The sequence below is a fragment of the Salvelinus namaycush genome, unplaced genomic scaffold, assembly GCF_016432855.1.
Source record: "Salvelinus namaycush isolate Seneca unplaced genomic scaffold, SaNama_1.0 Scaffold1221, whole genome shotgun sequence".
Classification (NCBI taxonomy): Eukaryota; Metazoa; Chordata; class Actinopteri; order Salmoniformes; family Salmonidae; genus Salvelinus; species Salvelinus namaycush.
This window is the reverse complement of record NW_024057922.1, coordinates 23,776-50,206: the sequence shown is the minus strand read 5'-3', so window position 1 is coordinate 50,206 and position 26,431 is coordinate 23,776. Positions and strand designations below refer to the sequence as shown.

The following is a 26,431-nucleotide window of genomic DNA, read 5'->3' as shown; positions in this document are numbered from 1 at the left end:
TAAAATGCAATGTTGGAGCATAATTTATACTTAAAATATCAAAGGTATGCAAAAGGTCCCATTTAGTGGAACGACCCTTTAACATTTGCATTTTAGGCCCTGTTTAGATATATTAATGCCTCTTGTAAGACCCTATGATTATAATAGACGGTCGTAAGTTCACTATCTGTTTGATGTTCTCATTCACACAGGAGAGAGACATGACTATTGTGGATCCTCTGGGGAGCCTCAACAACATCCTGATGCTGACAAGGAAGAGAAGAGTCTCTCCAGATCAGAACACCAGATGGTACAGCTTGGTCTGGTCTAACATACAGCTTGCTCTATCAGAGTCTGGGCTGGGTTTCTGTAAACCACTTCATGACAGTGATGACATAAGCATTCATAATGATATGTGTCTGTGTCCCCTCTTTATGGTTACCAGGACAACGCTAGCCCTTCCACCCTCCCAGAGTCCCCATGTCGTGCCTCTCCCGGTAGCGCCTCACTGCTGGGTATGAAGAGGTTGTCTGTGCTGCTGGTGGACTGCAGGAAAACAACGGGGCTGAGTGGAATTGTGAGAGGAAGAGAAGAGAAGAAAGGATCAGGTTTAACTCATCAAAGTAAGTGCTGTAGTTTAGTTTGAACAAATACAATAGATCTGCCCACTGGTATCTGTTACCTGGACAACCAGCAGAGTTCTGTTAGTTGACAGGAAGATAGACTGGTATCTGTTACCAGGACAACCAGCAGAGTTATGTTAGTTGACAGGAAGATAGACTGGTGGATATGGATGTTATGAATATCATAACACTGATAAAGGATTCTGCCAATGAAAAGAGAGAAACCAATAGACCATATCTTGATGAAAGTTAGCTTTAGAGAGAAAGTTTCAAGATGATCTGATGTAAGGTGCATGTTTTACAAAACCTTTTCCTAAAAACATGGATGTTACATTGCCTGTCCCAGTCAACCCCCCCTTTCTTTACAAGACTCTAGAACACACAAACTAAACTCCAGACACTTCAATGTGGTCTGTATTGCTTCATTAATATCTGATCTACACAGCTTGTTAAACAGGCCAATATATATTTTAAAACAAGCTCCTTTTTTTGTCTTGACCTCCGTCTCTGTAATGGACAAAGTTCATCTCATTTCCTACTTTAACAGGTCAAGTAAAGCCTGAACTCCAACATATTGACCTTAAAGAACATGGTTCATTTGGAAATGACTAACTTTATTAATAAAATGTGTAACTGACGCCAGTGTGCTTCTAACAGTTGAAATTCCTCCACTGTCCCTGTCCCCATACCAGGCTCAAACCAGTGATCCTCTGCTTCTCAACACACGTGACCGCTCTCCTTGAGAATAAACTCTATTCAGAGTTCTAGAGCCACACACTCACCATAGCACAATAATTACTATAGCACAGTGTATTTAACAGATGGTGAGATCAGAAACAAATCAGTCCCTTTGTTGCTCTGTTTCAGAGGTACTCTGCTTTCTGACGAAGGAAAACCTTTTCAACTATACATGTATATTTGGCTGCCATTTAGGCTGCAACAACTATACAGTGGAACACCCTCTGATCTGTTGTTTTATGAAGGGTCACCTACGCCCAGTACCCAAACAGCTAGTCCCATCCTGGGATTTTTATGTTTTGCTTGAGGCCATTTCTGCTGTTGGAGCCGCTGGAAAGAATATAAATTAGATTTATCTTGTTTAAAACTGCTTTACTTTAGCCATTATATCCGTATAATGAGTTACACCCCCATACCTTCATGGGGTTCTATAGTAGCAAGGATCTGACACCTCCGGAGGGCTTGATGGCTCAATCCACCAGAAGTATGGCTACAACATAGGCATTGTTCAAAGGCATCTCTGTTGAAGAGATCTGTAATGCAGCATGTTGTGGTGATGTACCTTCATGAGGTTCTACTGACTGGACATCACTACACGTACGGTGAGTAGAGTGGGGACCTCTGAGGGATGATCCTGTCTAGACTTGGCATCAGAGAGGGTATGAGCTCTGTGGTAGTTGACTATATCCCCAAAGTGAGAGACTAACGAGTCACTGAAATAGAACTGAAGGTTCCCTTACGGAACCCTGATTCTATGATATTCACCAGGTTACCTAACAGAACCCTGATTCTATGATATTCACCAGGTTACCTAACAGAACCCTGATTCTATGATATTCACCAGGTTACCTAACAGAACCCTGATTCTATGATATTCACCAGGTAACCTAACAGAACCCTGATTCTATGATATTCACCAGGTTACCTAACAGAACCCTGATTCTATGATATTCACCAGGTTACCTAACAGAACCCTGATTCTATGATATTCACCAGGTTACCTTTCACACATGGAAGACACATGGAAGACGGGAGCGACTATGTCCCTGATATAGGAAGTGGTCTGCTATTGGCCGTTGCTATCGGAGAGTACAGTGCCTCCTGAAAGTATTCAGACCCCTTGACTTTTTCCACATTTTGTTACATTACAGCCTTTTTCTAAAAACACAATACCAAACATTTTTGTTTGATAATTTTGCTAATTTACCAAAAAATACAAAACTGAAATATTACATTTACTTAAGTATTCAGACCCTATACTCAGAACTCTGTTCAAGCAGCAGGTTCTGCTCTGGAGCAGGTTTTCATCAAAGATCTATCTTAAAGGAGGACTGTAGCATCTAATGATGAAACATTATGGAGTCTTAAAGGAGGACTGGGATGGGAAAGGAAAGGGGATATCTAGTCAGTCACAACTGAATCCATTCACCCTAAATGTGTCTTCCGCATTGAACCCAACCCCTCTGAATCAGAGTGGTGCGGGGGCTGCCTTAATCGATGTCCACGTTATCGGCGCCCGGGGAGCAGTTGTTGCGGGTTAACTGCCTTGCTCAAAGGTAGAACGGCAGCTTTTTCTACCTTGCGGGCGTTCGGATTCGAACCAGCGACTTCTCAGTTAATTGCCCAACATTCTTAATCTCTAGTCTACAAATGTCACAAATGTTCCAACTTCAATTCATTATTTCTCAATGATGCTTTAAAACCTCTCTAGGGGGTGTGGGACGCTATCGTCCCACCTGGCCAACATCCAGTGAAATTACAGAGCGCCAAATTCAAAAACAGAAATACTCATTATAAAAATTCATGAAACATACAAGTGTTATACATGGGTTTAAAGATTAAGTTCTTGTTCATCCAACCACGGTGTCAGATTTCAAAAAAGACTTTACGGCGAAAGCAAACCATGCGATTATCTGAGAACAGCGCCCAGCAGACAAATCATAACAAACAGTAACTGGCCATGTAGACGAGTAACATAAGTCAGAAATAGCGATAAAATTAATCACTTACCTTTGATGATCTTCATATGATTACACTCACAAAACTCCCAGTTACCCAATAAATGTTTGTTTTGTTCGATCAAGTCCCTCTTCATATCCAAAAACCTCTGTTTTGTTAGTGCGTTTTGTTCAGTAAAACACTGTCTCAAACAACATCCGGTGAAATTTCAGAGCTTGAAACTCAACAAAACAGAAATTCTCATAATAAACATACATGAAAGACACAAATGTTATACACCAGCTTAATCTTGAGCCTAGGGGGGCGCCATTTCGACTTTGTAAAAATTTGTTCCCAAATTAAACTGCCTCGTACTCAATTCTTGCTCGTACAATATGCATATTATTATTACTATTGGATAGAAAACACTCTCTAGTTTCTAAAACCGTTTGAATTATTTCTCTGAGTGAAACAGAACTCATTCTGCAGCACATTTCCTGTCAGGGAGTGAGATTTCAGAAATCGAGGTCCCTGTTCTGAGGTCAGTTTATAAGTCCCCATGTAAGCCATCGGGCTACATCCACTGCATACGCCTTCCTCTAGATGTCAGTAAGCGGGGAGAATTTGAATGGAGTCGATTGCGCAATCTGGGGCCCTATATAAGACCGTGGAACGGAAGTACCGTTCTTTTCAACGGTGCGCCTGGCGCATCAGGGACATCACTATGGCCTGCTGCAAAGCTTTCGTTTTAGCAGTTCTGTATCTCCGGTCATGTTTTTATTTGTTATAGTTGTTAAAGACATCATAAGGTAGTTAATTTAAACCGACTTATAGCAGTTTATATCAGTTTATTGCGATTTTCTGGGATTTCTTTGTCATGCGCTTTCACGAGTTGGACACCTCTAGAGTGGGTGGCTATCGTTAGCTGCTATTTCGACAGGAGAAGAGGACATATTTCAACCAAAATACGATTGTTCTGGAGAAAGGACTCCTTGCCCAAGATTCTGATGGAAGCTCAGCAAATAGTAAGCACTCTTTATGCTGTTAATTCGTATTTATGTTGACAAATGTCAAATAATAATTCCGCCATGAATTTCAGTGCGTTCTTGCTTTAGCGCATGCTGTATTGCGCAGTAACGTTAATTTTAAAAATATAACACAGCGATTGCATTAAGAACTAATTTATCTTTCATTTGCTGTCCAATCTGTATTTTTTTGTCAAGTTTATGAATAGTTTTCGATTAGATTAGGTGCCTCTCCAAGAGGGCGCCGGACAGATTGCTTGAAGTTTCGTCCACTAATCACATTGTATAACCACGATTTGTGCCGCTAAATATGCACATTTTCGAACAAACTCTATATGCATTGTGTTTTACAGCGAAAACAGAATATAGCGTTATATTAGCTTACCACAATAGCCAGAAACACTTGGGCGCTGACGACTAGTTCACATCTACGACAGATATATGAAATAGCATCATAAAATGTTTCTTACTTTTGCTGATCTTTCATCAGAATGTTGGACAAGGTGGCCTTTGTCCAGAACAGTCGTTGTTTGGATTTAGAACGGCAACTTTCCCTCTTGATTTAGCACACGCACTAGCCAAGTGGCACAAAGCTCTCCATGTCAACAAACGGAAGAGAACGGAACACGGCAAAACTCCCGAAAAAATTTCAATAATCTGATTAAACTATATTGAAAAAACATACTTTACGATGATATGGTCACATGTATCAAATAAAATCAAAGCCGGAGATAGTAGTCGCCTATAACGGCAGCTAAACAGAAGGCAATCCCACTGTCCACCTCGCGCTCTTCAGAGTACCGAAAATGAGGGACACGTCATACAAAGAGCTTGTATTCCACTTCAGACCAAGATAAACACTAAATTTCTTCTCTCACAGCCTCTTGACATCCAGGGGAAGGTCTATGAAGTGCACGTATACTCTTACGTATCATTCCCATTTATAGGCAGGAAGAAGAACAGAGCCTCGATTTCAGACTTTCCACTTCCTGGTCGGGAAGTTTGTGCCAAATGAGTTCTGTTTGACTCACAGATATAATTCAAACGGTTTTAGAAACTAGAGAGTGTTTTCTATCCAATAGTAATAATAATATGCATATTGTACGAGCAAGAATTGAGTATGAGGCCGTTTGAAATGGGCACCTTTTATCTGGCTACTCAATACTCCCCCTGCAGCCCAAACAGGTTAAAGGAGGACTGTAGCATCTAATGATGAAACATTATGGAGTCTTAAAGGAGGACTGTAGCATCTAATGATGAAACATTATGGAGTCTTAAAGGAGGACTGTAGCATCTAATGATGAAACATTATGGAGTCTTAAAGGAGGACTGTAGCATCTAATGATGAAACATTATGGAGTCTTAAAACTTCTTATGGCTAGTGGAACCCCTCGAATAACATTCCGCTGAAAAGGCAGAGTGCTAAATTCAAAAATATTTTTTAGAAATATGTAACTTTGATGCATTCACAAGTGCAATACACCAAATTAAAGGTTAACTTTAATTCAAAAAAAGCTTTACAGCGAAAGCACACCATATTATTATGTTAGGTCAGAGCCTAGTCACAAAAACACACACAGCGATTTTCCAGCCAAAGAAAGGAGTCACAAAAAGCAGAAATATAGATTAAATTAAATTTATCTCTAACCTTTGATGATCTTCATAAAATGGCACTTATAGGACTTCATGTTACACAATACATGTATGTTTTGTTCGATAAAGTTCATATTTATATCCAAAAATCTCAGTTTACATTGGCGCTTTATGGTCAGTAATGTTGTGCATCGAAAACATCCGGCAAATTTTCAGAGGCACATCGATTTACAGAAATACTCATAATAAACATGTAAAAGTTGATACAAGATACAAGTATTATGCACAGAATTACAGATATACTTCTCCTTAATGCAACCGCTGTGTCAGAATTCAAAAAAGCTTTACGGAAAAACCAAACCATGCAATAATCCGAGTACGGCGCTCAGGCACAAGCCATGCAGATACCCGCCATGTTGTTGAGTCAGAAATAGCGTTTTAAATATTCACTTACCTTTGATGATCTTCATCAGAATGCACTCCCAGGAATCCCAGTTCAACAATAAATGTTTGTTTTGTTTCAATAAAGTCCAACATTTATGTCCAAATACCTCCTTTTGTTAGCGCGTTTGGTAAACAAATCCAAACTCACGAGGCGCGGGCAAGTCCAGGCGAAAGTTCCGATGAAAAGTTCAGAAATGTATGTTACAGTTCGTAGAAACATGTCAAACGATGTATAGAATCAATCTTTAGGCTGTTTTTAACATAAATCTTCAATAATGTTCCAACCAACGAATTCCTTTGTCTTTAGAATTGCAATGGAACGCAGGTCGCTCTCACGTGTAGCCGAACGACCAGCTCATGCCACTCTGGCAGACCTCTGGTTGAAACAGCTCTCATTCCCCCCTCCTTCACAGTAGAAGCCTCAAACAATGTTCTAAGACTGTTGACATCTAGTGCAAGCCTTAGGAAGTGCAATATGACCCCATAGACACTGTACATTCGATAGGCAATGAGTTGAAAACTACAAACCTCAGATTTCCCACTTCCTGGTTGGATTTTTCTCAGGTTTTCGCCTGCCATATGAGTTCTGTTATACTCACAGACATCATTCAAACAGTTTTAGAAACTTCAGAGTGTTTTCTATCCAATAATACTAATAATATGCATATCTTATCTTCTGGGGATGAGTAGCTGGCAGTTTAATTTGGATATGCTTTTCATCCAAACGTGAAAATGCTGCCCCCTATCCTAGAGAAGTTTTTAACAAATGCACTGTGTGTGTGTATACTGAACCAAAATATAAACAACGATTTACAGTTTATATGAGTCAGTGATTGTAAATAAATAAACGAGGCCCTGATCTATGGACTTTACATAACTTGGCAGGGGCACAGCCATTGGTGGGCCCTGGAGGGCATACGCCCACCCATTTCGGAGCCAGGCACAGCCAATCAGAATTAGTTTTTCCCCACAAAAGGGCTTCATTACAAAGAGGAAATACAACTCTGGTGGCTGGTCTCAGACAATGTGGAGGTCCTGGGCTGGCGTCATTATATGTGGTCTGTGGTTGTGAGGCCAGTTGTATGTACTGCCAAATTCTCTAAAATGACGTTGGAGGCGGCTTCTGGTAGAGATTTTAACATTCAATTATCTGGTAACAGCTCCAGTGGATATTCCTGCAGTCAGCATGCCAATTGCACGCTCCCTCAAAACTTGAGACATCTGTGGCATTGTGTTGTGTGACAGAACTGCACATTTTAGTGGCCTTTTATTCTCCCCAGCACAAGGTGCACCTGTGTAATGATCATGCTGTTTAATCAGCTTGATATGCCACACCTGTCAGGTGGATGGATTATCTTGGCAAAGAATAAATGTTAACTAACAGGGATGTAAAAAATTCTGCCATCTTTTTTTTCAGCTCATGAAACATCCAACACTTTACATGTTGCGTTAATATTTTTGTTTATTGTAGTTACTCTCAGTTTTAGGAACATCTTCCCAAATATTTCACTTTATTTTTTACTTTACCCAAAATATGACATCAGCGATAGTCAAAATGTTGAAAATCTGTGAACGTCTAAATAAGAAATTGGGCCATTTAAACAGCAGGCGTCGAACCCTTTCGACAACGGGGAGATTTTACTGATGTGCTTTGTGTCTTCGACGTAAAAACAAGTTTTGGACTTCCACTTAAAATTACTTATTTACTTATTTTATGTTTAAGGAAGTGTGTACAGTTGTGGCCAAAAGTTTTGAGAATGACACAAATATGAATTTTCAGTCTGCTGCCTCAGTTTGTATGGTGGCAATTTGCATATACTCCAGAATGTTATGAAGAGTGATCAGATGAATTGTAATTAATTGCAAAGTCCCTCTTTGCCATGCAAATGAACTGAATCCCCCCCCAAAACTGGAAGCTTCAAAAGGAGGGTGATGCTTGGAATCATTGTTCTTCCTGTCAACCATGGTTACCTGCAAGGAAACACGTGCCGTCATCATTGCTTTGCACAAAAAAGGCTTCACAGGCAAGGATATTGCTGCCAGTAAGATTGAACCTAAATCAACCCTTTATCGGATCATCGATAACTTCAAGGAGAGCGGTTCAATTGTTGTGAAGAAGGCTTCAGAGCGGTTTAATTGTTGTGAAGAAGGCTTCAGGGCACCCAAGAAAGTCCAGCAAGCGCCAGGACCGTCTCCTAAAGTTGATTCAGCTGCGGGATCGGGGCACCACCAGTACAGAGCTTGCTCAGGAATAGCAGCAGGCAGGTGTGAGTGCATCTGCACACAGACTGATATTCTGCAAAAGGTACAGGGATTGGACTGCTGAGGACTGGGGTAAAGTCATTTTCTCTGATGAATCCCATTTTTGATTGTTTGGGGCATCTGGAAAAAAGCTTGTCCGGAGAAGACAAGGTGAGCGCTTCCATCAGTCCTGTGTCATGCCAACGGTAAAGCATCCTTAGACCATTCATGTGTGGGGTTGCTTTTCAGCCAAGGGTGTGGGCTCACTCACAATGTTGCCTAAGAACACAGCCATGAATAAGGAATGCTACCAACACATCCTCTGAGAGCAACTTCTCCCAACCATCCAGGAACAGTTCGGTGACGAACAATTCCTTTTCCAGCATGAAGGAGCACCTTGCCATAAGGCAAACGTGATAAGTGGCTCGGGGAACAAAACAGCAATATTTTGGGTCCAGGGCCAGGAATCTCCCCAGACCTTAATCCCATTGAGAATTTGTGGTCAATCCTCAAGAGGCGGGTGGACAAACAAAAACCCACAAATTCTGACAAACTCCAAGCATTGATTATGCAAGAATGGGCTGCCATCACAGGATGTGGCCCAGAAGTTAATTGACACCAGGGTGGAGTGCAGAGGTCTTGATAAAGAAGGTTCAACACTGCAAATATTGACTCTTTGCATCAACTTCATGTCATTGCCAATAAAAGCCATTGACACTTATGAAATGCTTGTAATTATACTTGAGTATTTCATAGTAACATCTGACAAAAATATCTGAAGACACTGAAGCAGCAAACTTTGTGGAAATTAATATTTGTGTCATTCTCAAAACTTTTGGCCACGACTGTAGCTCGCATTCTGTATCATACAGCTATGAAAATAATATATTTAGAACCACCTGCTCGATTGGATTTAAGCGACGTCTGTGTCTTGAGTGTCCAAGAACGGTTTAGTTTTTTGTGTACTGACTTGTAAAACAGAATGAATAAAAAAGTAATGTAAACATTATCAGTAATTACCAGGAAACTCTACAACATTTGTTTGAAAATCACACCAAGATTGTTAAAACTTTAGATTGTTAAAACTGGCCTTAGCTTATTGAGCGATCTGATTAGGATTTACCTTCGTAGCAAGGCCTATTTATCATGTGGAGGTTTCATTCAGATCTCTTTTTTTTAAAACACACTGTCTTTGGCAGGAGAAAGATCAGACTCAGAGGAACCAGAGCCAGGGACGTCCAAACCAATAAGAAGACACCAGTGTTCCCATTGTGGAAAGTGTTTTAACCAGTTAAGGGACCTGTACCGACATCAGAGAATACACACAGGGGAGAAATCTTACTACTGCTTGCAGTGTGGAAAGGGTTTCAACTGGTCAGGGGATCTGAAAAACCATGAGAAAATACACAGAGGGGAGAAGCCTTACCACTGCTCCCAGTGTGGAAAGGGTTTCAGGCATCCGGCAAATCTGAAACGGCATGAAAGAATACACACAGGGGAGAAGCCTTACCACTGCTCCCAGTGCGGAAAGAGTTTTAACCGTTTAGGGAACCTGAAAAAACATGAGAGAATACACACAGGGGAGAAGCCTTACCACTGCCCCCAGTGCGGAAAATGTTTCAACTGGTCAGGGGAGCTGAAAAACCATGAGAGAATACACACAGGGGAGAAGCCTTACCACTGCTCCCAGTGTGGAAAGAGTTTCAACTGGCCTGCGGATCTGAAACGGCATGAGAGAATACACACAGGGGAGAAGCCTTACCACTGCTCCCAGTGTGGAAAGAGTTTTAACGATTTAGGGAACCTGAAAAAACATGAGAGAATACACACAGGGGAGAAGCCTTACCACTGCTCCCAGTGTGGAAAGAGTTTCAACTGGCCTGCGGATCTGAAACGGCATGAGAGAATACGCACAGGGGAGAAGCCTTACCACTGCTCCCAGTGTGCAAAGAGTTTTACCGATTTAGGTTACCTGAAAAAACACGAGAGAATACACACAGGGGAGAAGCCTTACCACTGCTCCCAGTGTGGAAAGAGTTTCAACTGGCCTGCGGATCTGAAACGGCATGAGAGAATACACACAGGGGAGAAGCCTTACCACTGCTCCCAGTGTGGAAAGAGTTTTAGCGATTTAGGGAACCTGAAAAAACATGAGAGAATACACACAGGGAGAAGCCTTACCACTGCTCCCAATGTGGAAGGAGTTTCAACCAGCCGGGGGAGCTGAAATGGCATGAGAGAATACACACACCTTACCATTGCTCCCAATGTGGAAAGTGTTTCAACCAGCTGGGGGAGCTGAAATGGCATGAGAGAATACACACAGGGGACTTGCTGTCTTATATTGTTGACTTATAATGATTACCTGTTTTTACTATATGAACTTGAATTGTTAAAACATCATGTTTTTATTAGAAAACATGAATTGAATATGGAGTTTGAATATAGAGTAGGTCAGATTCCTTCTGTTTTAAATGGTCCTTTTTTAAACTCTGACACTGTGTGTGTGTTTATCTGTGTGTCATTCCTCCAGCACTGCAGATAATCAAGTGTTATTTGGATGTGATGCATTTGTTCCGTTGTTTACATTTGCAATGTTGGCCCACTGATGATTTAATGAAATGAAAATGTTCACAGACTCTGTAATGCAAAATGTTAATTGTATGTGTCCACATATCTGAGTATGTGACTTGTGGCGGATGAATCAGAATTAGTTGGGTAACATAGATAATTAAGATGTCTTATCTGCATAATATGCTCATGTGATATACTTGTTATTAGAATGTATCCCTTCGGACTCTGGTGTTGGCAGTTGCACTTCTTCCCTCAGCTGGGGCTCAGTCACCTGGGGCCCAGAGAGGGGAGAGGTCAGGCTTGTCTTTTACATGTCCCTGGTGCTATGCAGAATATCAGGAAGGGAAGAGGACAGGAGGGAACATTGTCTTCATATGTGAATGTATCTGTTAAACTATGTGAAGGGATGTGTGATTAATGGGGAACCAATTACTGGTTTCCACAATGTCTGTGCGCAAGTCACTCCCTCCTTTGGCATTGGGGGGAGGTGTATGGCAGTGTCTGGAACCATTGTATGTCCTCTCTGATGTTACACTTATCCTGGGATAGTGTATGACCTAGAGGCTCACTCCCTTCAGTGAGCGTGTCCAGGAGTGGGGTCAAGAAGGGATTTTACTTGAGATGGGTGTATCTAGAGTTGACAATTGAGTTATGCCATTGGATGAGTTGGTGTTTTTGTGCTATGAAGTACCAGGAACGAGATTAGAACCTCGTCTTAGGGACCAAACTGAATAATAAATTATAGCGAATGCTATCTGGCTACGGGATACTCCTTTCTCATTATAAAGTCTCACTTTGTAAACTGTTCCTAATATCTGTGGTTTATGTCGACTAGGGGGTGGATCTTTGCTATAAAAGATCTCAGTAGCCATTGTGTTGCCACTCTCAACGGTTCATTAGAAATAGTGAATTGTTGAAAGTCATTGCAAAGATCTTATTATTAAAGATGTAGTTTAAGTATAACTCTGATTGGTGTGTGAAGTTTGTCTCTCCTCATTTGGTAATACAGAAATTAACCACCACAGACTAACCTTGTGAAACTGTCCTATTATAATCTCCTGTTCTTGGACATAACTGAGTATGTGACTAACCTTGTGTATCATCCAGTGTTGCAAACCAGCTGCACCTGTGTCCTTGTATGAATAAAGTCCCTCCCAGGAACAGGAAACTATAAAGATATGTGCTCATCACCCAATGCTTCAGGAATTCAGACTGTCTACACTGCGCTGTGTAACTCTGTTATTCTCTCTGAGCTCAGAAATAAAGAATCTTGGTTTGACTTGGACTCCAGCAGATCCTTATTTTATAATATCCACCACAACTCTCCCACGGATTGCTGTTTATCATTGTCTCAGTAAAGAGTTCTTTGTTTTACTTTCCTGGGGTCATTTACAAGCCTCCCACTGGTTGAATAAACTTTGCTTCCATGTCATTTCAACAAACAAATCCATGTGATGTTTGATTAATGTGGAAAACTGATTGGATTTGGAAAAAGCCATGAACATCAGGTATTTTTTATTTTTCACCGAACTGGCAACCTAAATCCAATGACAGGCGACATTTTGTGTAGTAGTAGGACTGCTGCTTCCTATCTGACTGGTAATAGGACTTCACTGCTACTTCCTACCTGACTGGTAATAGGACTTCACTGCTACTTCCTATCTGACTGGTAGTAGGACTTCACTGCTACTTCCTATCTGCCCGGTAGTAGGACTTCTATAGGAATGAAGATATAAGATAGCATAACGTCCTGTAGGCAGTGTAGCATAACTTCCTGTAGGCAGTGTAGCATAACTTCCTGTAGGCAGTGTAGCATAACTTCATGTGAAAGTAGTGAAATAAATGACATGGAATGAAAAGGTGTGGTATTTACTTCTGAGTTTGTCCAATGTATATTGTGTGATCAAAATCTACTATAAAATGATAGTTTTCTTAGTTTACCAAACTGAATTGCTAATCAACATTCCCCAGCATAAACAGCAGCCTCGGAACAAATTCATATTTACAATGACAGCATGGCAAAATGCCTCCTATGGGGCAGTAAACACAGATCTGGTTACTTTGAAAATACTTTGTATTAAGTTGTTAGCAAGAATAAACAATGTAATTAACATTTTCCCAAACTGCGTCACCCAAACTAGTCAGCAGATGATTCTTTCAAGTTGTTTCTTGCATGACGTATAATATAGTCGACGGGACCGTTCGACACAAGGCTACTGATTCAGACAGATCGGCAGCTTACTAGCCAACGTTCTATAATGAAAACAGGTACATTCTGAAAGATTTTGATGTGATAACAAAAATGTTATTCACGTCTGAATTCAGGATAATACTGTTTGTTTTATTTTACTTAAATGTTATTATTTATGTATCATACTATGCGAATACACTACCAAGCAATGCAAGTAGATATTTGGAATTAACCCCAAAGAAGGTTTTGATCAATAATTTATTAAGAAAACCAGTAGTCACGATCAGACTATGCTTCCTATTCAGGCATCATATAATGCACAGCCACATGCAAATACATCAACTCCACCAATAAAACATTGAAAACTTTAACATGACTACTGGTGATGTCATTAATTTCGTCACCATCCATCAATGGTTAAATTGCATTATTATTCTTTGTACATGGTGTGCCCGCCTCCTGAGTCTGACTAGAAGTCCACTCTGAATACCTCTTCTCTGCCGTCGGCGACGAGCCCTGGGGGGTACGAACAAAGGATCACATTCGGGAAAGTTGTATTCCTGGTCGTAATGCTGGTGAGTTACCGCCGCTCTGATATCCAACTGTTATTTCCGGCTGTATGTAATGACACAACAAACGTCCTGGGCTAATAGAAATAACAAAACACTGCAAAGTTGCTGAGGAGCCAGAAGCAGAATTTAGAACATGTCTCTTGGGAATATTTTAACTTGGCACATACAGTATTCAGACCCCTTGACCTTTCACCTTACAGCCTTATTCTAAAATGGATTAAATCTTTTTTTCCCCCTCATCAATCAACACACAATACCCCATAATGACAGAGTGAAAACAGGTTTGAATTTATTTGCAATTTTTGTGGTGTTGTGAACAATTATAAATGTACACTGACACATCGCGACCCATCATTAACAGGGTCGCGACCCATACTTTAAGAAAGGCGGTTGTAGGGTCATACCCAACACTCGAAGCTGTAATCGCTGCCAAAGGTGCTTCAACCAAGTACTGAGTAAAAGGTCTGAATACTTATGTAAATGTGATATTTCCATTTTTTATATTAACCTGTTTTTACTTCGTCATTATTGGGTATTGTGTAGATTGATTATTTAAAAAATATATATTTTAGAATAAGGCTGTCACGTAACAAAATGTGGAAAAAGTCAAGGGGCCTGAATACTTCCGAAGGCCTTGTATTTGCACCCTCTGAACTAACCCTAAAAAAGACTAAAATCCAATTTATGCTTTATCCAAAAATTTGGTCTCAGCCTCCAGAGGCCAAATGGAGCTCCGTACTGCACCGCCAAGCGCCTCCCAAATGTTGTACCAATGAGGACAGCTCTGTATAGCTTCTCCTTGACATGATTGGTCAATGCGGCAACTTCAGGAGAATAATGGCACAAACTGCGAAAGCCAGCAGGAGAGGGAGGAGAATGGTTGGGTCAGGTTAAAACCTCTTCCGGATAGGACCCTTCATCTCAATTTCCACCTAAAATTACCCAAATCTAACTGCCTGTAGCTCAGGACCTGAAGCAAGGATATGCATATTCTATACTATTTGAAAGGAAACACTGAAGTTTGTGGAGATGTGAAATTAATGTAGGAGAATATAACACAGCTGGTAAAAGATAAAAAATAAAAAAAACATGTTTACAATTTTTATTTGATAATCTTTGAAATGCAAAAGGACATACATTGATATAGGACGCTGGGGGTCATTTATATGTTGTCCACAACAGGGCAACAGTACATGTGCAAAGTCAGACTGATAACTTCAAGAATGAGCGAGTTACATGACATTTAGTATGAAGTCACCCAGGTGTCCCACACCAGTTGCCCAAATGGCCAAATTGATTTTTTCAAGAAAATAACTATATAGAAAATACAAAAATGCTACGCTAATAAAAATACAAGTCTCCACACTCCCAGGAATGTCATAAATGATGGATCATTAGCTTCCCTACATAAAAGGTACTAACGGGAAATGTGACAAGAATGCTGATCCAATATCTCCAAACACAGAAGTGAAACATTTAAGGGCCAAGTTAGCAGCCCACAGTGATCCAATGTCACTGTTGTGAACAACACCACAAACCACACAAAGTTAAAAAAAATAAAAAAAAAACTTTAGAATGACAGTATTTGGAAGACCCTCAGTCCTCTACACAATATCGTGCTGCTGATGCCAAGTCCCAAAGCAGTCTCTTTCTGCTGTAAAGCAGAGGCAAACCGAACAAGTCGTGCAGGTGATGGGGGACTTCATGCGACAAAGAACACAACGACGCCTCCATGCTGTGGCCTTTTGGCCCCGAGGCACATTCATGCCTGCAGTTATGAATTTGGCCATGTGAACACCACTGGTGGCAGGAGCAGAAGGGACAGAGGTAGAGGGGTCAGAAAGTGCTGCAGTGGACTTTGTGCCGTAGCCAGCAAGCTCCTGGATGAGCAGCTTTCTGAAGGCTAGCTGTGTCATGGAGGTCTGTCCAGAGCTCTTAGCCATTTCCTTCTGGAGGACGAATGCATTCACCACAGCAATGTCTATGAAATGATAGAACAATGTTCTGTATCATTTCGTTGTGTTGTGGAGAACATTGTAGTAGCCTATCAGAGCGTCTGACAGGTCCACACCTCCCATGCTCTTGTTGTAATCCTTCACAGCAGCAGGAATGGGGACATTTTTAGTGGTCTGTTCCCCATTAGCGTCCTTCACACGCCTGACTACGTGATCGCCACTGTACGATTTGTGGATACTGGAGCACATGACCACCTCTCTGGTATCCATCCACTTCACAAAGAGCAGGTCATCTTTACGAATCCATCGCATGGTACCCCTATCAGCCCGCTTTGGCATGTCGTTTACTTTTGTTTTGGGAAAACCCACTCTGTTGGGACGAATAGTGCCACAAGCCCACACATTCAGCTTCCTCAGGTCTGTGAACAGGGTAGGGCTTGTGTAGAAGTTGTCCACAAACAGTTTGTAGCCCGTCCCCAGCAGTTGAAAATCGAATAATTCCATAACGGAATCATAACTAAGTCCCTTACCGGTGGCTGAGATGGATTTCCCCTCGTAAACAAAAAAATTCCAAGTGTAGGCACACACAGAATCGTCCAAAACAAACAGTTTGTACTTTGTTGGCTTGTTACACATATATTGTTTGAGGCCAATTCTAGCCTTTGAGGCTACCATCCTCTCATCTATGGACAGGTTCTGGTTGGGCTGAAAATAGGTCTTGCAAGCCTCAACCATGCTGGGGTAGAGAGGTTTGATTTTGCAGAGCCTATCAAAGCTTGCTGTGCCTCTCTTCTTGTCATTGTCGTCGTCAACTTGTGGGTCACTGATATGAAGCGCCTGCGAGATAGTCAGAAACTTTTTAGAAGGCATGACAGTGGAGGGGAAAGGCAGTTGGTAGAGTGTTGACGTTCTCCAGTAGTCCTTGAGGTTTTTACACTTCACAAACCCCATGTAAATAACCAGTGAGATGTAACAGTACAGGTCTTGGATGGAAATGGGCTTCCATGCCTCTTTCTTATCTGCTTGTGTCTTAGCCCCATACTTGTTGGTGTTAGAAACCAGCGAATCAAGAACTGACAAGGAGAAAAACATCTGGAAAAGATGAAGGGGGCTGTACTTTACAGTCTTGTCCAGCTGAGGTCCTGGCTGCCTTTTCGGTCTAAATGTTGGTGGAAGTGGCTCCACATCATCTTCTAGCACAGTGTGCCAGCGGTCCTCTGCCTCGGTGGTAGTTGTCGCTGGTTCACTGGCCCTCCTCCGCTTCTGGGCTGGCCTCTTCACACCTCTAGATGGCCGGGCAGGGGAAGGTGTGGAGCAGGAGACAGCAGGGGTCCGGCTGGATGAACCAGCTTCAGCGTCTGAATTAGTGGGGGATGGACACCTTGACATTGTGGGTTCCCATTGTTCATCCGAGTCCCTGGCACTGTGTAAGAAAAAACAATCAGTAAGAATACTTCTACAGATGAGCCCTGTATCGACACGTAAAATAAACAGATGTCTATTATATAGAGTAGAGGGAACATAATCACGACGGTGAAGTGTGTGTTTATCAATGGTGAATAAGGCTGGTCAGGGGAGAACGGCTCATAGTGGTGGCCGGGGTGGGGTGAGTGGAATGGTATCAAGCAACATGGTCTGTTTGGTGCTGTTCAATTCTACTCCATTCCGGCCATTGTTGTGGGCCGCAGATCATTTAACACAGATCATCCCGTCTTCAATTTTATCGATTATTTACGTAAAAAAATACCAAAAGATGTATTACAAAGGTAGTTTGACATTTTTTGCCAAAGTTTACAGGTAACCTTAGATATTTTGTAGTCACGTTTCACAAATTGGAACCGGTGTTTTTCTGGATCAAATGCGCCAAATAAATGGACATTTTGGATATACATCGACGGAATTAATCGAAAAAAAGGACAATTTGTGATGTTTACGGGACATATTGGAATGCCAACAACAGAAGCTCGTCAAAGTTAAAGCATGAATTACATTTTTATTTCTGCATTTTGTGTCGCGCCTGCAGGGTTGAAATATGCTTCTCTCTCTTTGTTTACTATGGTGCTATCCTCAGATAATAGCATTGTTTGCTTTCACCGAAAAGCCTATTTGAATTCTGACATGTTGGCTGGATTCACAACCAGTGTAGCTTTAATTTGGTCTCTTTCATGTGTGATTTAATGAAAGTTAGATTTTTATAGTAATTCATTTGAATTTGGCGCCCTGCATTTTCTCTGGCTTTTGGCCAAGTGAGACAGTAGCGTCAGATTTTTGGATATAAATATGAACTTTACCGAACAAAACATACATGTATTGTGTAACATGAAGTCCTATGAGTGTCATCTGATTAAGATCATCAAAGGTTAGTGATTCATTTTACCTCTATTTCTGCTTTTTGTTACTCCTCTCTTTGGCTGTAAAAAATGGCTGTATTTTTCTGTGACTTGGCTCTAACCTAACATAATCGTTTTGTGTGCTTTCGTCGTAAAACCTTTTTGAAATCGGACACTTTGGCTGGATTTACAACAGGTGTATCTTTAAAATAGTGTGAAATACTTGTATGTTTGAGGAATTTAAATTATGGGATTTCTGTTTTGAATTTGGCACCTGGCAGTTTCACAGGCTGTTGACGAGGTGGGACGCTACCGTCCCACATACCCTAGTGAGGTTAACAAGAAATTTGTGGAGTGGTTGAAAAACGAGTTATACTGACTCCAACCTAAGTTTATGTAAACTTCGACTGTGTGTATAAATATATATAAATAAATAAAAAAGATCAAATGAATATGCGACCATTTAAACAACTGCATTAGCATGAGAAGCAAAAACCTATTTTACTTACTGGTCTAAAAGTGTATCTTTTCCTTCCAAAAACATTTCTTCCGCGCTGGAATCATAACTTTGGTCACTCACAGAGTCCTCATCCATTCCTTCTGTGTCACTCTCCTGGTCAATTTCTGCAATAATATCATCAAAATGTTTATACTTGGACTGAGATTTAGCTTTTCCACTCTTAGTAGCCATGTTTAACTTTTTCAGATTTGAGAAGTTTGTAGAAGAGAACGAACTGCTGTGAAACGTAAACTACAGTGCGTCCTGTTTCCTTTCACCAGAGAATGAACTCTGTTGTGCACAGCTCTAGCATGATGGCTGTTTGTCCTACAAACGGCATTCACATACTGCTGGAAAGCCCAGCTCATTGGCTATCTAGCTAGGTTTCAAAACGATAGGTGGTCATTGGACCAAGACCCTTCATGGGCTAATTCAGGTGTTGTATAGCCAATACATCATGTAGAATGATGAAACAAGTTTGGTTGCCTTCTAGAGTGTCTGAAGATTGCACAGAAGCCGAACTTGACCATGTTAAACAATTTTAGATTTCTAACAAAATTAGATTTCATAAAATTGTTTTGTTGCAAGTTGAGTAAGAATTCATGCAGAATGCTGTTTACAACATGGATGGTGTTAGGATATACAATACCATTCAAGAGTTCGGGGTCACTTAGAAATGTCCTTGTTTTTGAAAGAAAAGCCTTTTTTTGTCCATTTAAAATAACATCAAATTGATCATATACACAGTGTAGACATTGTCAATGTTGTAAATGACTATTGTAGCTGGAAATGGCTGATTGTTTTATGGAATATCTACATAGGCGTACAGAGGCCCATTATCAGCAACCATCACTCCTGTGTTCCAATGGCACTTTGTGTTACCTAATACAAGTTTGTAATTTTAAAAGGCTAATTGATCATTAGAAAACCCTTTTGCAATTATGTTAGCACAGCTGAAAACTGTTATGCTGATTTAAAGAAGCAATAAAACTGGCCTTTAGACTAGTTGAGTGTCTGGAGCATCAGCATTTGTGGGTTTGATTACAGGCTCAAAATGGATCAATTAGCCTTTTAAAATGATAAACTTGGATTAGGTAACACAACGTGCCATTGGAACACAGGAGTGATGGTTGCTGATAATGGGCCTCTGTACGCCTATGTAGATATTCCATAAAACAATCTGCCATTTCCAGCTACAACAGTCATTTACAACATTAACAATGTTTACACTGTATTTCTGATCAATTTGATGTTATTTTATTGGACAAAAAAATGTGCTTTTCTTTCAAAAACAAGGACATTTCTAATTGACCCCAAACTTTTCAACGGTAGTGCATATATAGAAATACACGTTTAAAATGTGTACCAATTGATTGGTCGAAAGAACAGGTGACTAAGTCAAACAAGATTTTTATTAGTCTGTGACAGCCCTACTAGTAAAAGATACCAGTCCATCTTCATGTCAACTAACAGAACTCTGCTGGTTGTCCTGGTAACAGATACCAGTGGGCAGATCTATTGTATTTGTTCAAACTAAACTACAGCACTTACCTTGATGAGTCAAATCTGATCCTTTCTTCTCTTCTCTTCCTCTCACAGTTCCACTCAGCCCCGTTGTTTTCCTGCAGTCCACCAGCTGCACAGACAACCTCTTCATACCCAGCAGTAAGGTGCTACCGGGAGAGGCACGACATGGGGACTCCGGGAGGGAGGAAGGGCTAGCGTTGTCCTGGTAATCATAAAGAGGGGACACAGACACATATCATTATGGATGCTGATGTCACTGTTGTCATAAAGTGCTTTACAGAAACCCAGCCCAGACCCCGATAGAGCAAGCTGTATGCTAGACCAAACCAAGCTGTACCATCTGGTGTTCTGATCTGGAGAGACTCTTCTCTTCCTCGTCAGCAGGATGTTGTTGATGCTCCCCAGAGGATCCAGGATAGTCACGTCTCTCTCCTGTGTGAATGAGAACATCAAACAGATTGTAAACTTATGACCATCTATTACAATCACAGAGTCTTGCTGGACAGGAAAATGGTCCAATTCATGCACTAATCAAGAGAACATCCCTGGTAATCATCACTGCCTCTAATCTGGCAGACTCACTAAACACACGTTTCAATTGCAGATTGTCTGAGAGTTGGAGTGTGTCCCTGGCTATCCGTAAATAAAAAAAATAGAAAATGGCACCATCTGGTTTGTTTAATATAAGGAATTTGAAATTATTTATATACTTTTACTTTTGGTACTTCAGTATATTTGTGACTTTTACTCAGGAAGTATTTTACTAGGTGACTCACTTTTACTTGAGTAATTATCTATTCAGGTATCTGTACTTTTAGTCAAGTATGACAATTGCGTACTTTTCCCACCACTGTGATGCAAATGTTAAAGTGCCTTTAAACAAAATGGGTTCAATTTGTGTCCCTCTGATATTTTAAGTAGAAATGATGCACTGTATATTATATTTTAAAAGCCTGTTATATTAGAATAAGTGCACTTTAATTATAGACCACAGACAATTCAATAAATACAATTTTGAAGTGCACAAAATATATGTACCAATGGCAGATTGCCCCTTAAACAACTCCTACAGTACTGAACAACATATCAAAGTGCAGAACTTCAGTATAATGCCCCTTAAAAACCACACATTAGTTAAACAACTGCATAGTTTGTGCCCCTGTTTTTAAGACAGTACTCACTGGTGGTAATCGGAACTTCAGTCTCCTCTTTTATTGAGATATCCTCCTCTTTTACTCGAAAAGGTTCTTCCTCTTCTTTCAATTTTACGGCATCTTCCTCCTTTTTGATTCTGAAAGCTTCTACCTCTTTTTCCACTTTGACAAACTCTTTCCCATCTTCCTCTTTCACTGTAATATCATCCTCTTGTTTCTCCATTTTCATTCTTCAAGCCTCTTTGCCTCCTTTCACCAGTTTCTTTCTCCGTCTAGATTTGTGCGTTTATGCTCCGGGAAATTAACCTAGTGCAGTATCAATGTAACACATTGCTAATTTAACAAGCAAATTACGTTTATAAATGAACCAGTAGATAGGTAAACAGAATTATGTTCGAAACACTAAGAGTAATATACACAAGAATGGTATAAAGAGTTTTAGGTTTGCTAGCAAAGCTCCGCGTGGTTAAACCAGAAGCCTTTTGTCGCTGTTGAAGAAGCCTCCTGTCCCGTCCACTAGATTATACGTCACGCAAGAAGCATCCCCTGAAAAACTCGCCTTCTGCTGACTGGAGTGGGTAACGCAGTTTGGAAACAGTAGTTACTACACTTTTGTATTGTAAAGAACGTCATAATAATTTAACAATAAGCTGATATGTTTTCTCTTACGTCTTACAAATAATACCGTCCTGTGTACAGACGTAGAAGCTCAATAGTGTAATAATAATAGCGACCCTGGGTTTATAATCGCGAAAATCGACCCTGCCGCACGAGCATGCTTTTGCGGCACAGTCGATAGCGCGCCGGACCTCGGGCTAGAAGGTCGAGGGTTCGAGACCTGCTCGCTACTGTTTCATTACAATATGAATATGTAAATGTTGAATAAATACTTATATGATTAGGTAGTGTTTTAATACACATTTGCTCTGTTCATTTTTTACATTCGTTTTTATTTAGATGTGACGGTACTATTCCCTTAAAGCTACGCTCTTTAAGATACAAATCATCCTGTAAACCAGGGGTGGGCAACTCCAGTCCTCGGGGCCTGATTGATGTCACACGTTTTCTCTCTCCCTAGCAAACACAGCTGATTAATCAAACTGCATTCTAAACTGAAGATCATGAATTGTTGATTATTGGAGTCTGGTGTGTTAGCTGGGGCTGGGGCAAAACTGTGACACTAATCAGGCCCTCGAGGACTGGAATTTCCCAACCCCGCTGTAAACAATAGACCAAATGCGTCACATTCAAATAGCACTTGATTATCTGTAGTGCTTTACACTGAGTCTACAAAACATTAAGAACACCTGCTCCTTCCATGACAGAAACTGACCAGGTGAATACAGGTGAATGCTATGATCCCTTATTGATGTCACTAGTTAAATCCACTTCAATCAGTGTAGATGAAGGGGAGGAGATGGGTTAAATAAGGATTTTTAAGCCTTGAGACAAATGAGACATGGATTGTGTATGTGTATCATTCAGAGGGTGAATGGGGAAGATAAAATATTTAAGTGTCTTTGAACGGGGGATGGTAGTAGGTGCCAGGTGCACCGGTTTGTGTCAAGAACTGCAAAGTTGCTGGGGTTTTCCAGCTCAACAGTTTCCCATGTGTACTAAGAGTGGTCCACCACCCTAACAGTGACGTTTAAGATGAGGCAGAACGATTTGTTTTTTTATGAGCATGGCCTTATTTCTATTACAGCATATTAGATGACTGTCATTCATATTCCGTTCACCCTGTTCAATGAAACAGCAATAGGTTTAGGCTAATACATGATACTAGAATTTTCCCTATACCCATCATGAGGCTGCTACAACCTGCCTATGAATTAAAGTTTAGAATGTAGGTGCACACAGGTCGAGATACGTTTTTTAGGTGACAGACAGTGACACATGGACAGACAGTCGTGAAGACATCACCAACTAATTATCATGGTCCAAACACACCAAGACAGTCGTGAAGAGGGCACGACAACAAGTTTTCCACCTCAGGAGACTGAAAAGATTTGGCATGGGTCCCCAGATCCTCAAAAAGTTATACAGCTGCACCATCAAGAGCATCCTGACCGGTTGCATCACCGCATGGTATGGCAACTGCTCGGCATCTGACCGTAATGTACTACAGAGGGTAGTGAACATCACTGGGGCCAAGCTTCATGCCATCCAGGACCTATATAAAGAAAGACCCAAAAATTGTCAGTCACCCAAGTCATAGACTGTTTTCTCTGCTCCCGCACGTCAAGCGGTACCGGAGCACCAAGTCTAGAACCAAAAGGCTCCTTAACAGCTTCTACCCCCATAAGCCATAAGACTGCTGAACAATTAATCAAATGGCCACCTGGACTATTTACATTGACCCTTCATTTGTTTTGTACACTGCTGCTACTTGGTGTTTATTATCTATGAAATGTCACTTCACCCCGACCTACATGTACAAATTACCTCGACTAACCTGTACCCCCGCACATTGACTCGGTACCAGTATCCCCTGTATATAGCCTTGTTATTGTTATTTTATTGTGTTACTTTTTATTATTTTTTACTTTTGGTCATTTGCTCATTTTCTTAACTCTTCTTGAACCGTACTGTTAGTTAAGGGCTTGTAAGTAAGCAATTCACTGTAAGTTCTACATTTGTTGTATTCGGCGCATTTGACAAATAAAGTTTGATTTTATTTGACAAATTCAGGTATGTTTATCCTGTTTTTTTCTGTTTAAGAAACGTTTGTCTCTAGAGAGTTGAAAACAGCAGGTCTGGGACAGGTAGCACCTCCGGTGAACAGGTCAGGGTTCCATAGCCGCAGGCAGAACAGTTGAAACTGGAGCAGCAGCACGGCCAGCTGGACTGGGGACAGCAAGGAGTCATCATGCCAGGTAGTCCTGAGGCATGGTCCTAGGGCTCAGGTCCTCTGAGAGAGAGAAAGAAAGAAAGAGAGAAAGAGAGAGAGCATACTTAAATTCACACAGGACACCGGATAAGACAGGAGAAATACTCCAGATATAACAGACTGACCCCAGCCCCTCGACACATAAACTACTGCAGCATAAATACTGGAGGCTGAGACAGGAGGGGTCAGGAGACACTGTGGCCCCTTCCGATGATACCCCCGGACAGGGCCAAACAGGCAGGATATAACCCCACCCACTTTGCCAAAGCACAGCCCCCACACCACTAGAGGGATATCTTCAACCACCAACTTACCATCCTGAGACAAGGCCGAGTATAGCCCACAAAGATCTTCGCCATGGCACAACCCAATGGGGGGTGCCAACCCATGAATACGTCTGCACAGTATTGTCTCATCTCGTTGGCGGTTATGATATTGTTTAGTACCTTGAGCGGGGTTGAGGTGCACCCATGACCAGCTCGGAAACCGCATTGCACAGCGGAGAAGGTTCATGCTGAAAGAGCTCTGATAGGTTGGAGGATGTCCTCCGGAAGTTGTCATAATTACTGTTTAAGTCTATGGAAGCCTTGAGAACCATGAGCCTCATAGGTTTTTGTATTGAAGTCAATGTACCCAGAGGAGGACGCAAAATAGTATGTTTTATTCAATTATTTTTTTATTCAATTATTTGTTGATGTGATTATATTTAGTATAGTTTTATCCAAAAATTATAATTTATTAATGTTTTACCAATTTATTTTATTCTGAAACTCACTGAAAATCCCTTCCCACAATTATGTCATGTTGGCTCGATGTCCTTTGGGTGCAGTGGAGGCTCCTCAGAGGAGGAAGGGGAAGACCATCCTTCTCTGAGGAGTGAAGACTGCACCCAAAGGACATCCAGCCAACATGACACAATTGGGGGAAGCATTGGAGTCAACATGTGCCAGCATCCCTGTGGAAGGCTTTGGACACTTTGAAGAGTTCATGCCCCGACAAATTGAGGCTCTTCTGAGGGAAAAGGAGGAGGTTCCTAGTCCTTATTAGGATGTTTATTTCTCTCCAAATGTTTGGTATGATCAGTGTACATATATATATAAAGAAAATATTGCATGACCAAAAGCACAATTCTATTTTTGTAAAAATGAGACAAGTGTACGAGCATATGTGTGTTCTCTCAAGAACTTTAAGTAGCCTGTATTTGATGTGATATACTCCTTTCGAGACAGGATTGTGTCACGTCACAGATCTGGGGAAGTGTACCAAAACATTTCTGCAGCATTGAAGGTCCCCATCATCTTAAAAGGAAGAAGTTTGAAACCACCAAGACCCTTCCTACTGCTGGCTGCCCGGCCAAACTGAACAATCGGGGGAGAAGGGCCTTGGTCAGGGAGGTAACCAAGAACCCAATGGTCACTCTGACAGAGCTCCTCTGTGGAGATGGGAGAACCTTCCAGAAGGACAACCATCTCTGCATCACTCCACCAAGCAGGACGTTATGGTAGAGTTGCCAGACGGAAGCCACTCCTCAGTAAAAGGCACATGAAAGCCAGATTGGAGTTTGCCAAAAGGCACCTAAAGGACTATCAGACCATGAGTAACAAAATTCTCTGGTCTGATGAATGCCATGGGTCACGTCTGGAGGAAACCTGGCACCATTTCTACGGTGAAGCATGGGGTTGGCAGCATCATGCTGTGGGGATGATTTTCAGCGACATGGACTGGGAGACTCTTCAGGATCGAGGGAAAGATGAACGAAGCAAAATACAGAGAGATAATTTTTGAAAACTTGCTCCAGAGCACTCAGGACCTCAGACTGGGGCAAAGGTTAACCTTCCAATAGGACAACGACCCTACGCACAAAGCCAAGACAACGCAGGAGTGGCTTTGGGAGATGTCTCTGAATGTCCTTGAGGGGCCCAGCCAGAGCCCGGATTTGAACCCGATTTAACATCTCTGGAGAGACCTGAAAATAGCTTTGTAGTGACACTCCCCATCCAACCTGACAGAGTTTGAGAGGATCTGCAGAGAAGAATGGGAGAAACATGAGGCTCCTGCTGCTGCTGTCCTCAAGGGCAAATTGACAGATTTTTTACCTAGTTGTCTTTGGGATTCAAACCAGAGATCTTTCGGTTACTGGCCCAAAACTAGTAACCGC

The 26,431-nt window shown here is 41.3% G+C and overlaps 1 protein-coding gene across 1 annotated transcript; it reads right to left on the bottom strand.

The window, feature by feature from the left end:
- Window positions 1–15,927: 15,927 nt before the first annotated feature.
- Window positions 15,928–18,894, bottom strand: LOC120036157. The gene is made up of 3 exons (XM_038982629.1): window positions 18,713–18,894; window positions 16,481–17,296; window positions 15,928–16,243 (listed from the first exon to the last, which is right to left on the bottom strand). Exons 1-3 carry the CDS (start codon window positions 18,892–18,894, stop codon window positions 15,928–15,930), a joined length of 1,314 nt encoding a protein of 437 aa, XP_038838557.1.
- Window positions 18,895–26,431: the final 7,537 nt, after the last annotated feature.

Excerpts from the sequence above, each read along its gene's own strand:
- LOC120036157 (XM_038982629.1), bottom strand. The coding sequence starts at position 18,894 with ATGGCTACTAAGAGTGGAAAAGCTAAATCTCAGTCCAAGTATAAACAT. Across the intron at positions 17,297-18,712 it reads AAAGATACACTTTTAGACCA|TGCCAGGGACTCGGATGAAC; the intron begins GTAAGTAAAATA and ends TTTCTTACACAG. Across the intron at positions 16,244-16,480 it reads AAGCCAACAAAGTACAAACT|AGTGGGTTTTCCCAAAACAA; the intron begins GTTTGTTTTGGA and ends TCGTCCCAACAG.